Source organism: Primulina eburnea, chromosome 4 (assembly GCF_022965805.1).
Source record: "Primulina eburnea isolate SZY01 chromosome 4, ASM2296580v1, whole genome shotgun sequence".
Taxonomy (NCBI): Eukaryota; Viridiplantae; Streptophyta; class Magnoliopsida; order Lamiales; family Gesneriaceae; genus Primulina; species Primulina eburnea.
In genome coordinates, this window is record NC_133104.1 from 3,849,560 (window position 1) to 3,865,825 (window position 16,266).

The 16,266-nt window shown below is 32.0% G+C and overlaps 1 protein-coding gene across 1 annotated transcript; it reads left to right on the forward strand.

Annotated features, from left to right (window-relative positions):
* The first annotated feature begins 13,738 nt into the window (after positions 1–13,738).
* Positions 13,739–15,658, forward strand: LOC140830675 (cytochrome P450 71AU50-like). The gene is made up of 2 exons (XM_073194102.1): positions 13,739–14,681; positions 15,035–15,658. Exons 1-2 carry the CDS (start codon positions 13,809–13,811, stop codon positions 15,647–15,649), a joined length of 1,488 nt encoding a protein of 495 aa, XP_073050203.1. The 5' UTR covers positions 13,739–13,808; the 3' UTR covers positions 15,650–15,658.
* The last annotated feature ends 608 nt before the right edge of the window (positions 15,659–16,266 follow it).

Genomic DNA, 16,266 nt, shown 5'->3' on the forward strand with positions numbered 1-16,266 from the left:
GAGTAGCTACGACTTTGATTGATACTGGTGCTACTCATTCTTTTATGTCTGAATTGTTTTTGAGATCTTTGGGTATAGTTCCTTCTGTTATTCCCCTCCAGTTCAATGTTGTTTTGCCTACGGGGGACGTGTTGTGCCCGACGTCTATAGTGTATGCATGCCCTGTTCGTATTGATGAGCGAGAGGTCTTTGCTGATTTGATTGTGATTCCGATGGTTGCTTTTGATGTTATTCTTGGTATGGATTGGCTATCGACTTACCGTGCAGTGATCGATTGTGTTGCTAAGACGGTGACTTTTGCAGATGATGGCGATAGGGGAGGTATGCTCTCCAGTGCAGGTACTTCGCTGGTCCTTTTTTATTTCATGTCTTGAAGCTGAGAGATTGCTGTGTAGAGGTTGTTGATGTGTTTGAGAATGTTGTGCCGGGTTTGCCTCCGGACAGAGATGGGGAGTTTGTGATTGCTTTGGTGGTTCCGGGGACCATTGCTCGTTTATCAGCGTTGGTAATTCGGGCTGCATTGACGGACAGGATCCGTAGAGAGCAGACTGACGAGGTTCAGTTGTCAGAGTTGAGAGCTAGAGCAGAGGAGAGAGGTAACTTAGAGCTTAGAGTGTATGGTGATGGTTTGGTGACCTTCCGAGGTTGTATTTGTGTTCCTATGTTGATCGTGTTTGATCGTAACCTTAGATTTACTTCAGAGTTTTGGAAGAGTTTGCACAGAGCTATGGGTTCGCGGTTAGCATTTAGTACAGCTTATCACCCTCAGAGCGACGGTCAATCAGAGAGAGTCATTCAGATTCTAGAGGATATGCTCAGAGCTTGTACTATCGATTATCCAGGTAGCTGGGATTCTATGTTGCCTTTGGTTGAGTCCGAGATTTATTGATTCATTTGAGATATTGGGCAGAGTTGGTGATCGAGCCTACAGGTTAGCCTTACCGCCAGATCTTGACAGAGTTCACAATGTGTTTCATGTTTCGATGCTCAGGAAGTATATTGCGAATCCTTCCCATGTTCTTCGCCACGAACCATTGGACTTGACGCCGAATTTGACGTATCAAGAGATTCCAATTCAGATTCTGGATCGCACAGTCAGAGTATTGAGGAACAAAGAGATCGGCATTGTTAAAGTCCTTTGGAGGAATCATTTGATAGAAGAGGCTACGTGAGAACCAGAGGTTGAGATGAGAGAGAAGTATCCTGAGTTGTTCGTGTAGTGACGTCAATTTCGCGGACGAAATTCCTCTAAGGAGGGGAGATTGTAATAGCCGAGCCCGGTGTACGGTACGGTTTAAGCTTTGCTTGTTATTTGGGTTATGTTATTAGATGTTTAGAGTTGTGTTTTGGGCCATAGTATTATTGATTATTATTGTCTTGAGGTATTAGTTGTTGTTGGTTGTTCGTTTCAGAGTTTCGGATCGATTTTAGTTGCTTGGAAGTTGTTCATTTCCGTGACCAGAGTGCACCCGCGCTCTTAGAGGAGTGCCCTGCGGTGCTTGTGTGAGCGCACCCGCGGTCATGCATTATTGAGGTATGGGCGAGATATTTAGTAACTTTTTGGAGTGGTTGGCTTCATTTCCTCCTTTCCTTTCCCCTTCAAACTCGATTTTCACTCTTCTAGCAAGGGTTTTCCTCCATTTCTTTCACTTTCCATCTTTGATTCTTGGATCTAGTTCGATTTTCGACTGGAGATCGTGGTTCTCCTTGGTGCTAGGAAGCTAAGGTAAGCTTTTGGTGCGATTCTTTTAAGGTTTTGGGAAAGAGTTGACTTGGGTTTGTTGTTCTTGTTGGATTTATGGATTTATTAGCTTGGATTCTTGATTATTGAGTTGATGCTGGTGTTATTTATGGATTATTTGTTGTAGGTGGTGTTCAAGAGCTTAGATTGAGGTGTTCTATTGGGTAGTAAGCGGAATTTCATCCTTTGTGCTCACATGATGTTATATGTATTGTGTTTCAAAAGTTTTAATGTGTTATTCCTTTCAATTGATTCATTGTTATGTATTGATTCCATTGCTATACATATTGGAGACTTTTATGTCTCATTATTGTTCAAAGGGAATACAAGAGAAAAGAAAGAGTTTCAAAGTGATTGTTAATGCCAAGAGAGAGTTTAACTGTTTTTATTGGATTGATAAATACATAGCAAGAGATTGCATGCAATTAGTTGATCAACGACCATAGGCTTATATCCCTCAGAGTTATCGGTTTATATCGATTTGGGATACGAGCACCCCAGAGCAGATATGCTATTGATATCAATCCAACCAGAGTAAAGAGAAATACCATCTCATTTCATGCTATTGTTATGATATTCATGTTCAGAGTTTATGATTCAGAGTTGATGGTATTTATGATTTCAAAGCTATGTTTTAACAGAGTATGATATGTTCATTGCTATGTAAGAGTTCCACTTGCTGAGATTTATTCTCATTCCAGTTATTTCATGTGATGCAGATCAGAGTGGCGGCCCGGGACGTTGACTGAGGACAGGGGTCATATGCATACACCGTTGGAAGGATGATTTTGGCATGATCATAGGAATGATATTTTGAAGTTTTGTTATGTCATTTAAATGATCATGTGTTGTTATTTTGTAAAGATGTTTAAAGAAATGTATTTTGAAACTCCTTCCATATTTTAAAGAAAATAATTTTAATTTCCGCTGCGTATTTTATTGTTACGGGATTGAGGTGTCACATGTGAAAAAATGATAATTTTGGTCATACGATCTAGCCATTTTTTCGTTTTTTGTCGGTTATGTTGGTGTATTGATTATAGACTTTTAATGACTTTTATGGAATTTAAAAGTCTAGAGATATTCAAACTAGACTTTTATATACTCAATAAAAGTTTAATGGTATTCAATGTAAACTTTTGTAGAATTTTAAAAAGTCACGTGGTATTCAAACTTGACTTTTAAAAACTCTACAAAAGTCTATAGGTATTCAAAATGTCAATAGACTTTTAGTGACTCTATATAATTCTATTAAGTACAAGAATTATAGACTAAAATACAACAATAAAATGTCAACAAAAGTCTTTGATTCAACCTAAAGATTTGGATGTACATTTAATACAAACTTTCATTCTTTTCTCATCTATTTATTTTTCCTTTTATTTGTACTTTTTAAAAAATAAAATTTAATTTTTTATTAAATATTATATAACATTTTATTTTTAATTATTTTCTTTAATTTTAGTTAATATATCTTAAATTATTGTATAAGCAAATTCATACCGATACTATACCAAAATTTTTTTGTATACCGAACCCAAAAAACCTTATATTTTAAAAAAATTATAAGTTATTGTTTTAAAATATTATATATTTTAAACTTTTTGTATATTTTTCCGGTATTTCGGTATATACCAAAATTTTCAAATTGGATATCTTTACCGTACCGAAAAATTCGGTATTGTTACCGTACCGTACCGAAATCTTCGGTATACTTAAAATTCGGTAAATTCAATATTTTTTTGTTACGGTAATCTCAGTATACCGAAAATTCGGTATTTTTTTCCCACCCCTAACAGGGCTTGTATTGGCATGTGCTATATTACACAATTTTCTTGAAAGAAGTGTCAATTTGATGAATTTCAAAAACAACGAGCAAATGCTAATGCATTGAGGGATATCATAGCCAATGGAATGTAGAACGATGATGATCAAATTGTCAGTAATGATTAGATTTTTTTTTATAAAAGACTACTCATTATTTTTATTGTTCCTTTAATAAAATTTTATTATGAACTTATAAAAATATTATTCATTAATATGTTGAATTGACATAAAGAATTGAAATTTTGATTTCAATAAATTGGATAGTTTATTTGTCGTTTTTCACAAATTAAATTAATTTAACTTTTAAGTAAGTAAAATTCGTTTACATTCATAAATACAAATAATAATTTAAAATTGAAGAGATTATCTATGTCCAAAAATTATTTTAAAAAATTAATAAAAAAATAAATCACAATTATAAACTACAAAATTCACACAATTCTATGAAAAAGTTTACAAAAGTCTACAAAATTTTTGAAAAAAAGTCTATAATCAAGAGTATATGAAATTTGTTTTACAATTTTATGAGATTCCACAAAATCCATAAAAATCCATCAGCTCCACAAAAGTCCATCATTTAAAAAAAATCATTAAAAGTCTTTGAAAATATAGAATGAATACACCCCCAAAGTTCATCTTAGTCCAATAAATTGTCATTGTTTCAAATGGTACTCTTTCCTCGAGGCATCTCCTATGACCTGAAAGCTTTGTTAAAAATGTTTTCAGAATCTCGTTGCTAGATCTCACCCTTGCAATGCAATTCCTAAAGCTCTCAGGACGAAATCATCTGCTCCACTTATAGCTCCCATGAGTTCTAACTTCATGGAAAAATGGATTCTTACAGATAAATAATTATAAAAGTATTTCATTTTTATTCATTAAACTAAACACAAATCTTCGAGAAAATAACAAAAATGTACGTATAATTAATTTGATATAATTACGATTTTGGTCGTCTAACCGGTCAATTTCAGTATTGTTCGAGTAATTTTTCTTTTTGATAAATTTTAATCTTTTTTTTACTGGAGTGTTGATATCATTATCGTAAACAAAATTACAAAAAATTAAGTTTATAGAATTAAGACTGAAATTATAGGATGAATTTTACAATTTCATTAGTATAAATTAAATTATATTTAAAATCTGTTCCGAGTTAGCTATGAAATGGATGAAGATGACAACATAAAAAAAATCATGTTTTATGAACAACCTTAGAGCAACAATTATTCTAGGGAGGCTCACCCACATAAATCTTGATTGCACCTGCAATCCTAGTTGTAGCTATGTGAAATAATTAAATTCCACAATTAATTGTAAGAAACAAATTAAAGCTCACGTGTCATTTTCAGCATTGCTGTCGGCATCAAATCATATCATCAGTAATTAGAGTTATTAAAAAAATTAGAGATATTGATTAACAATATGATGAGATAAATGACATGATATTTAGTATGATTTTAAAATGATAGATTAATTTTGTAAATTTTATTGTAATGACCAAAATGCTCCAAATACTAATTAAATATATATTCTTAAAATAATTTGATAGATAATTAAATATTTATAATTATAATTTACATTTATTAAAATTAGTTTAAATCAATAAACAAAATAAATTAGAACTTAATAAATATTATTTTCATAGAAGAATTAATTAAAAAGATTAAAAATGACTGAAAATAATAAAAATATATGAAATTAATTTATAAAATAATATAATAAAAATTTAAATATTATATTAATTATTAAATTTTCACTAATTTTAATTTTCATATTATATTGAAAAAGACAATTCAAAGGTATTATGGTTAATATACAATCTTATCATTATCACTATTCAAAAATTATACATTATCACACCTTTTGAAGAACGATATTTAATCACATAAATAACATAAATAGTGCGGACTTTCAATCATAATCAAGTGCATGCAAATTAAATAAAAAATGAACAAAACAAGAGATAAGAGATGATTATTTAATAATCATTTCATTATCATGGCTATCAAACATAGCCTTAATGTGCAAACTACGGATTTTATACCTAACATACCGTATCGATTCTTAGGAAATCAAGAATCAAATTACTTGGGCATCATTTATCGTATTAAATAAATTTAATCGACTCTACTGGAAAATGTCACAAAAATCGTCTTTGAATTGTTCTAGGTAGAATTCGGGTCCTCTGATCATTAACCAAAATATGGCTTTTTTCCCCCCACAAAATATGTGCTTAATGTAATAAATTGATTGGTATTTTGCACATTTAATCTGATTTTTCGTAGATTTCTTTTATAATATAAAAAATTGTTGACATGTCTGATATTTAAGAAAAATTAAATTTTAATTACCGAAAAAATGATAACTTATCATTTTGATACTAAATTTAACCAATAAGAGGGCTGAAACGTACGTGTATGCCAACTTTAAAAAATTTCTCAGGTTCTACCTAATGTAGAAGTTTTGATTCGAACAAAAATTCACACTAGTAATTATATATTTAAGTTGAATGTATCGTCACGCAAATTTTTAGACAATCTATTTAATTTTTACATGGCCTTGCTGTTACGTAGGCAAGACATTTTGGACACATGACATGCTCTTTAATTTCCTTGTTAATGTGAATCTTGCCTTGCATCACCAATATATACAATATATATACAATTTAATCATTAAAAAAACTATGGTCCCCTCTCGCATTTTCGTTTCTTATATATATATATATATATATATATATATATATATATATATATATATATATATATATATATATATATATATATATATCACATGTCTAACAGTATGTATATAAATGTGTAATTAATATTAATCAATAATTGAGTTTTGAATTAATGATTTTCTTAAATGAAAAGACTGGGAGTGACGAATTATGAGCTTTTAAAATTATTTGTATTTATCAGAGTAAAAAAGATGAGCATTTTGCTTATAAAATATAAATGTAGACGATAATCCAAGTATATATTAAACCTCAACTTTAAAAAATTGGCCATTTCCTATTAATCACATGAATTATCTTTGCCCCACTATCACATGGCAGTGGTTAACACTACTAATTTCGATTATATATATATATAGTGTTGTGATTTCACATGGGATGCGCCAACTATAAATTATAGGCCTAATAAATTTGATAAACTCTCCGACTTATGTACCTAAGTTTTTGGGTTTGGATTCTATTTTTGAATTTATGTTCTTTTTGAATATATGATCTTAACATTGACATATCGTATGTTTTGGTCGTCTAAGTAATTAAATTCGAGTCTTGATCATGTAAGTTGAATTTTTTTTTTTCTGTCCTATTTCCCTAGAATGATGACAAATTCATGATACCACATTAACATTTTTGATACTGGTATTTTTCGGACCTATTAGAGTGACAAACTCACGTCATTATTTTCCGACGTTGTGTCAAGATCTAAATCCAAATAGACAAGCTTAGTAAACGAAATTGATTATTTCCCATAACAAAAATATACGAAAGATATTATTCGACGTGGTTGATAAGAAGATCATTGATTGTTCAATTATACTTAACAAATACAATAATTAAACATCATATAAATTAATTAATCGCGTTATATAATTTACTTATTTTTTTAAAAAAGTTATCATTTATATTATACATCAACCTCCTTCTATCCTTTCATATCAATTATTCAAAACTGCCTAAAATATTAGAAAGCATAAATATAATATAAAACACAAGTAATTAACCAAAACTTTAATTGCCCAAAGAGAAACACAAGTCTGAAGAGATTTAGGGAAAAAAAGACAAAAAGTTATGTGAGACGGTCTCATGAGTCGTATTTCGTGATACAGATATCTTATTTGGGTCATCAAGGAAAAAAAATACTTTTAATGTTAAGAGTATTTTTTTTTATGAATATCGATAGAATTGACTCATCTCATATATATAAATTCGTGATATCGTCTCACAAATCACAAGAGACCTGCTCAAGAAAAAAAGAAGGGTCGCCCACTCGCCCAACCCTAAAAGTTAATAAATGCTCTTCCAAAACATAAAAAATAAAATAAAATAAAATAAGTCACTAATTTTTCTGCACTCTGCATGTTGGAGGTGGAGGCGTGACAATATTCAATTTGCATCAATATATGGACCAACCGAAAATTTATTATTTCTTGTTCTTATTTAATATATAGTTTCCCACATCTTTTCCTTCACCACCAATCTCTCATCTTTCATTGCCCAAAAATCCATATTCCCTTTTAATTGTCCTCTTATTTCTGACCTGTATTTATATCCCATTTGCTACTGTCTTCTCCAGCCAAAATGTTTTTTCTGCAAGAAATGAAGAAAAACCCATGTTCAATATTGGGTTCTCTCTCTCTCTGTTTTTTTTCCCATAGCTGTGTGGCTTAACAAGAACTGTTGAATCAAAATTCCAGCTTTTGAACGTGCGATAGTATTTGCTGAAGCTGCCAGCATGATCTAAATTTTCCTTCTTTGTTATGGAAAGATCAGATCATGTGGTTGCTTCATCTGATGCCGGTTGCACGAAAAAAAAATCCAGTTTTTCCGACCATATTGGCGTGAATTGCTGCCCTAAAATCATCTAGGGCTCCTTCTTGGGGAAGGTAAGTGATGAATCCCTTGTTGAGTCAGCTGGATTTTTTGGTCAAATTTTATGCTATATATATGTATGTGTGTATCTGCTATGTGTTTTGTCTGATGCTCATAGGTTATGCTTTTCTTTCCATTTTGATGAAAACTGCTGAAGAAAAACTTATCGTGTTTTTTGGGTGATGGGATTCATTGTCACACAAATCTCATTTTTTTCAAGATCCTTTATGCTCAGGTTTTTTCTGGGGTTACCAGATGTTCAGGTTTGCTCAAAGTTATCAAAATGTTTAAAATTATAATTTATGTCTAACATTAACTGTTATTTAGATCTAATGTGTTATTATCGATCTTCAAGAAGCAAATTTATCTAAAAAAAATCTTTCTACTCGGGCTTTGTTATGCTTTGAAAATGTTGGAAGAAATAAAAAAGATCATCTTCTCAAGAATCTTGGGCACTTTCCATTACAGTTTACTTACCAAAAATATAAAAAAAAATTGAATCTTTTTATCTAACGTATAATCCAATCCACTGCTTTTCACCTTCTTCCCCTCTTATTCTTCATCTGATAGCACAAGCACCCTTAGCCTGTTTTGCAATTTAACTTTTGATTTATTTATCTTCTACATTAATGTTCATTTTCATGACTAAATGTCACCAATTTCTTTTGCGTATCTTTACTTGATGAGTTTTAATCGTCCTCTTGATCCTATATGATTTGAAATATTGAAAACTCCAGATTGGATGATTTTTAATTTGTTGTGGAATAATTTATTCTTTTCTTTGACTTCTTATCCCATACAAACACACTATGCAAAACTTGTCAGCTTTGCTGCATTTTCAGTGGGGAGAAAAGGAGTTTTTCAGCTGAGACGATACATCACCAGACCTAGAAAATATCAGTTTTTCAAGAATCTCTACCGCCCCATAATATTCCATCAATCAGTTCGAAAACAGTTTAGCATTATATAGTAAGCTGTTTTCTACTATAAAGTAATGCATTCTTTTATAAAAACATAGTAGCAAATACGTCGGTACATTAAAGGTTTAAAAGTTTGGAAGTTTGAAATATGATGTCCTTCCAGTATTGAATGATCTAAAACCAACTGGTAAGAAATACACATTTTGATATACGTTCTATTTCTGACCCTTATACGGCGGTGTCCATTGTTTTTGTTGTATATTATATAGTTTTGGTCACCACTTGCTAAATTATTTTTCCATATATCACTTGCACCTCACAACCCCTAAGATGAGATGATTAAAAGAGAGAACAAATGTAGTTTATGTTGGAATTTGATGCTTAATGAAAGAAAATTAAGCAAATAAATCAATATGTTTGATTGGAAAAATTCGAAACGAAGAACGAAAATTAATGAACGAATATTAAGTTTGGCGGTTCTGAATTAAACTAAACTCGAAAAAAGTTCATCAAATGTTGAACGAACTTAAAACGAGTGGTCGGAACATGTGAGAGACGTCGAAAAAGAAAAAAAAAGTTGCGCATGAACTAGTAGCAAACAGTAGCAGGCGCGCACCCGCGAGTGGTTCTGCGCGCGGGGCGCGTGCCTGCCGAGCGCTCTCGGCAGCGCGCGCGCGCCTGCTCAGGCGTGCGCACAGACGCGTCCTTTCGAAATTTTCAGACAATTTTTTCATTTCTTTGGCATTGTTTGATGATTGTGATCAGTTACAATGGCCAAGGGACACCCCGGCGTGCGCACAGACGCGTCCCTTCGAAATTTTCAGACAATTTTTTCATTTCTTTGGCATTTTTTGATGCTTGTGATCAGCTACAATGGTCAAGGAACACCCCTATGAATTAAAGATCGTGTCTTTTCATTTAAAAAATATTAAATGTTTGATTTATTGAAAATCAAACACACATTACATCATTTTGCATCATCATCTTCTTCCTCCTTTTTCAAGAGAGAGTTGCATTCATTTCTTTGTGATAAAACTTGAATATTTGAGTGCTCATTATTCAAGTGTTGTAGTTATATCTTGAGAGAAGATTGCCACCAACCTCTAGCACATTATGAGGGACAAATTCTTCTTAAAGAAAAAGTGTTCAACACTTGCCTCTACAAACCATTATCTTTGTTTTCTTCTTGCTTCTCCTCTCATATTTGAATACCACGAACAACAATTTCATACTAGAGACGCCTCTTAGTCCACTGGCAAGTTTAGTTGATATATTTGTTTTATTTTTTATTAAAGAATATTTATGGGAAATTAGAGAAAAAACAAGCGGGAAAATAATTTTCATATACAGTTGAATTCAGAAATTCAATGAAATAGAAAATCCCTTGTGATCTTATCTTACATAACAAAAGGGCCGATTCATCTGCCCCAAATCTGAGTAGTAAAGCAGCAATCTTGATTTGTCTTATCTGGTAGATACCTGTATATTTAATAATTAAAGAACCTAAACATCGAGATCTGTTAATATTGTCAGTCTGTTCCCTTCCTCGCATGAGGTCCTACCTCTGACAATTTTATCAGCTCTACCCTCTTCATTTTTTCCTCAATTCAGCGTGTAAAAAGTGTAAGAGTGTCCTTTCTTAAGTTGAACAACAAAATATTTATCGATTTTTGTTATTGTCTCCAGAAGTAGACAAGGTATCGGCTTTGAAATTGTTTTTCTTTAAAAAAAAAAATGAGTCATGGAATGTTCTATTAGGAGAAGTTCCGTTTGTTATTGAGTTATTTGAAATCATGAATTTCAAATTTGATTTTGATCCTTTCTGCCTTTGGTAGCGTAGAGGATCGGTAGCAATGCTTCAGGAAAAAAGACTAAGAAAACTGATTCAGAATTATGACAGAACATGTTCGTTTTAATTGATTCCTCTCGTGGATTGTATGGCACGAACTGAAAAATGAGACATTTAGTTCGCGTAACAAACACACAAAAGAAATTTGTAAAGTCAAATTATGTAAGTGATTGAAGGAATGTTTGTAAAAGGTTTTATCTTTCAAGAAGCGATATGAACAAATGTAAACAAAAAAAGTCGAGTTGATAGTGTTTGAAAATCAAAACAAGTAACGTTTGATAAATAATTGTTTTTATTACAAACTTGTTAGTAAAATCGTTTTTGTAGAAGCAGATTCAACCTCCTAACAGTTTCATGAATACCTTCATTAATTTAACAACGGTTTTTTTAAATAGCATTGTTAATCTAGCAATGCTTTAATAAGAAAAACTCTTTTTAAAACCTTACATCATCAATAGAAGAGAAGTCAATTATTAATCTACCAACAATATAATTCTGCATAAGGTTTTCCCTTCGAAACGTTCATAATTAGCAATACCATAGTTGTTTCTTCAAGATAAGTGTCACTCATATATTACATTTAGGCTGTATTTGGTTAAAGTGATAGGATTATTGAATGATTAACACGTAAATAATAAGAAAAATGATTATTTACAGATTTGTATGTTGTGCGCAACCCATTGTTTTGTTTGGTTTGATTTTTAAGGGTGTGATAAACAAATGAATTAATTTTCCAGTACCCAAAATACCCTTTCACATATTTTGTACATTATTAAATTAAGACCCGCTTTTCTCTTCTGTCCTCACATTTACATCGACGACGTTCCTCCACCAAAATATCTTCCAAGACAAACCTAGGTCACATCACCGTCAAAAGGCCCGCATAGATCTAAGAATTCTTCCCCAAAATCTGTGGATAGTGAGGCGTTCCAGCTGAATCAACATCCGAAGGGTTGAAATTTCTCTTGTGCAAGTTCATACTCCGTCGTTAATGTAAGTATTTGTGGGTGAATTTTTTAGTGTTATCATTTTCCAGAAATCTGCTTTCATTTTCGTTCGGTTATGCGTAAGAATGTTGAATAAATATATGGGGAAAGAAAATATTGCCGACACACGCCGTTCTCCTTCGTCCGTTGTCGCTCAGTTGGTGGGAGACTTCGTTGTTGGACTTCTGGGGTGGATGAAAGGGTATTGTAGGAAAATACACGTTAGATACAAAGTGTGACTAATAATAATGGGGTGGGGCAAGGGTTTATTTTATCTACCCTACTACACTTTAGTCCATTGGACATGAGATTGGGAGGTGTTAATTAAAAATGAACCAAGCAGTGGATAGTGATAGACAAAATTATGTAAACTTATTTAATCCAGCCTACCAAACACTACCTTATCATATTATACAATTCATTGTCACTGTCCCAAAAATATAGTTGGAAATAAAGAGAGTATGAAACATTTGTCGGATTGTCCCAAAACTCGAAATGTGTAAAGTCCACGACGGGAAGAAGCAAATTCTTTATCAACCTCTACGCCAGAGGACACTGAAGAAAAATGCTATTGTAAACACAAACTTTGACACGAGATGGATAGATGTCTGAGATTCATTATCCGTGAAAAATCCATCAAACTCAATGATGGAACCGATTCAACCAGTCTAATTTTAGCATTATCACAGCAAAATGATGGAGGCTTGAACCAGAACCCTTCGGCTTCACAGAAACGGCAAAAAAACAAAGGAGAGTCAATCAAGGAAATCAACAAATTAAATCCACGTGCAAATAGCATTTGAGAAATAATATGATATGAAAACGAACATAATTGTAACCCAATACTAAAAGCAAAACAACCATGGACTCGGTAGTAAAAACACAATTCGCCACACTTTTAAGATATTTAATTTAATTTAATATATATATATATATATATATATATATATATATATATATATATATATATATATATATCCCATGGACTCGGTAGTAAAAACACAATTCGCCACACTTTTAAGATATTTAATTTAATTTAATTTATATATATATATATATATAAATATATATTGAGATATAAAAAAAAATCTATTTAGATGGGAATAGATAGAGATGGCCATGTTTAGTCAACTTTATATATATAGAGTAATAATGGAAGATTGGTAATATCTACATTTTTGCATGTTTAGTCAACTTTATACATATAGATAGTCAACTTTCTTTATATATATATATTAAATGCGACAAAAATGTAGATGTTGACCGACGAAATGCAAAATCACTTACACAACTGAAAATAATTATTTATAATCTCAACAATTCAATATCTTATACATGACAGTGAATAACTAATTACTGAAGCCAAAGAATTCGAATTAATATTATGATTCGAATTTATTCGGAACAAATTTAATTAATCTTTTAATTTAATGATTTGAAACAAAGTAATTTATTCTTTTAAAAATTTGAAAGAGATTAAGAAAAGAGCAGTGTGTCTCATGTGAGACCGTCTCACATATTCTAATTTGTGAAATGAGTCAACCTTACTCATATTCACAATAAAAAGTAATATTCATACCATAAAAAATAATACTTTTTCATGGATGACACAAATAAGATATTCGTTTCACAAATACGACCCGTGAGATCGTCTCACACAAATTTTTGTCTTAAGAAAAATATAATATTATATGGGATGAAAAAAAGAAAATTATGGATTGATTTATTTAATTGTTAAATACCTTAAAGAATATTAGAGATTAATAGAAATATTATAATTAACCATATCTGAAATATAAATTGTTTCAGAATTTGATGCTCCCTCGTCTATCTTGCTCATCAAACTTCAAATTAAACTGATCATAACTACTAGCTTTAGAGTATGTCTTGGATTTGGATCATAACCATATCAATAATCCCATGTCTTTATCTTCTGCAAGAACTGCTAACCCTGCAAAGGAAGAAGAACCTTCCTCCAGGACCAAAAGCTCTTCCAATTCTAGGCCATTTCCATCTATTGGGCAGAAAACCACACGAGAACTTGCGCCATTTAGCTCAACAATATGGCCCGATCATGTATATGAAATTTGGCTCGGTGCCGATCATAGTTGTCTCCTCCCCAGCGGCTACCGAGCTCTTTCTCAAGACATACGACCATGTTTTCTGTGACAGGCCGCGACTCCAGGCTGCAGATTACCTTAGCTATGGCCACAAAAACATAGTCTTCGGAAAGTACGGCCCGTACTGGCGAAACATGCGTAAACTCTGTACGTTGGAGCTGCTCACCAATCTCAAAATCAAACAGTTTCAACCCATGAGGAAGTCTGAGATTGACCTTTTTGTCGACTCGCTGAAATTGGCTGGTGACACTGCTGTTGATATGAGCGCAAGAATTACGAATCTCAGCACTAATATTCTCTGTTCGTTGGTGTTCGGGAAGAAGTACGAGGATAGAGATTTGAATGAAGAAGGTTTCAGAGCTGTGGTGAAGATGACAATGAAGGAGGCGGGGGCTTTTAATATCGGGGACTACTTTCCATATCTTAGGTTTCTTGTTCTTCAGGGTTCTGCACGAAGATTGAAGGTTTTAAGCATGATTTTTGACAAGTTCTTTGAGAAGATTATAGATGAACATGTTGAGAACAAGAAAGACCAGAAGCAAGCAAGGGATTTTGTTGATACGATGATGGAGATTATTGAATCCGGAAAAGCCGGATTCGATTTCGATCGACGCCATGTCAAAGCCGTGCTCTTGGTAATTGTTTTCTTCCCTTCGAATCAAGTGTGTGATCGACAAATTTCTAACATTAGTTAAAACCTTTTTTAAGAGTTGACTCTTGTTATCTATCTGTTAATACATAGATTAATATTATCTTGATCTTGGTTTTTCTGTGCTATTCTCTATATATAGCTAGCCAAACAAGAATTTGATCAAGTGAAGAGATTGTCTAGCTACGAAGTGAATTTCAAAATTTACATGTTATAATCTTGTATACTAATATTTTCAACTAGACTATCATATATATATATATATATATGTTTGAGACCTAACATTTTGGTTGAGAAAAATTTAGAATCTACTTTCTCCATTTCTTCTTTCCCTTACAGGATATGTTATTAGCTGGAATGGATACTTCCGCAGCAACAATAGAATGGACACTTTCGGAAGTCATTAGACATCCTCATGTGATGAAGAAACTTCAGAAAGAACTAAAACAAGTTGTGGGTATGGACCAAATAGTAGAGGAATCACATCTTGATCAGCTGAAATACTTGTATTCTGTCGTAAAGGAGACATTCAGGCTACACCCTGTCGGCCCATTTCTAATCCACGAGTCAATGGAAAATTGTGTTGTCCAAGGATTCGACATACCAAAACAATCACGAATCTTGGTGAACGTATGGGCGATTGGGAGGGATCCTAACGTTTGGACTGACCCTGAAAAGTTTATGCCAGAAAGATTTCACGGGGACAACATAGATCTTCGGGGGCATGATTTTATGCTCATACCGTTCGGATCCGGTCGAAGAGGATGCCCCGGATTACAGTTAGGCCTAACAGTTGTTCAACTTATTGTGGCACAATTGGTGCATTGTTTTGATTGGCATCTTCCCAATAGTATGTCTCATAGCAGTTTAGACATGACTGAACACTTTGGTCTGGTGACGGTGAGAGCTAATCACCTCGTCGCCATTCCGACATATAGATTGAATGACAAATGAATTAATAGAGATCTAAGAATTACAAAACATGATCAGATCGTTTCATTGAGATTGAAATATATAGGCTATGTTTGGTTCATTTTTTATTTAAACCGCAAGCCCTTGATTATGATTGAAAGTCCTCACTATTTATGTTATTTGTGTGATTAAAAATCCCTCTCAAAAGGTGTGATAATGTATACTTTTTGAATAGTAATCATGAAAATATTGTATATTGACCATAATACACTTGAATTGTCTTCTTCAATATAATATAAAAATTAAAATTAGTGAAAATTTAATAATTAATATAATATTTAAATTTTTATTATAATTTTTTATAAATTAATTTCATATATTTTTATTATTTTCAATCATTTTAAAGAAAATAAATTGTAATACAAATATATCTTAAATTAAATTTTTATAAATTTGTAATCTTGTTAAATAATTTTTTTATGAAAATAAATATTTATTAAATTATAATTTATTTTGTTTAATGATTACCGTAATATTTTCAAATATATTTCTAATAATATTTTTTTTCAAATAATTTTTTTTTTGAATCCGGCTCCGGATTGTACTACTTTTATAACGCTCTCAATTTTGCAATATTTTACTAAATACCTTTTAAATTT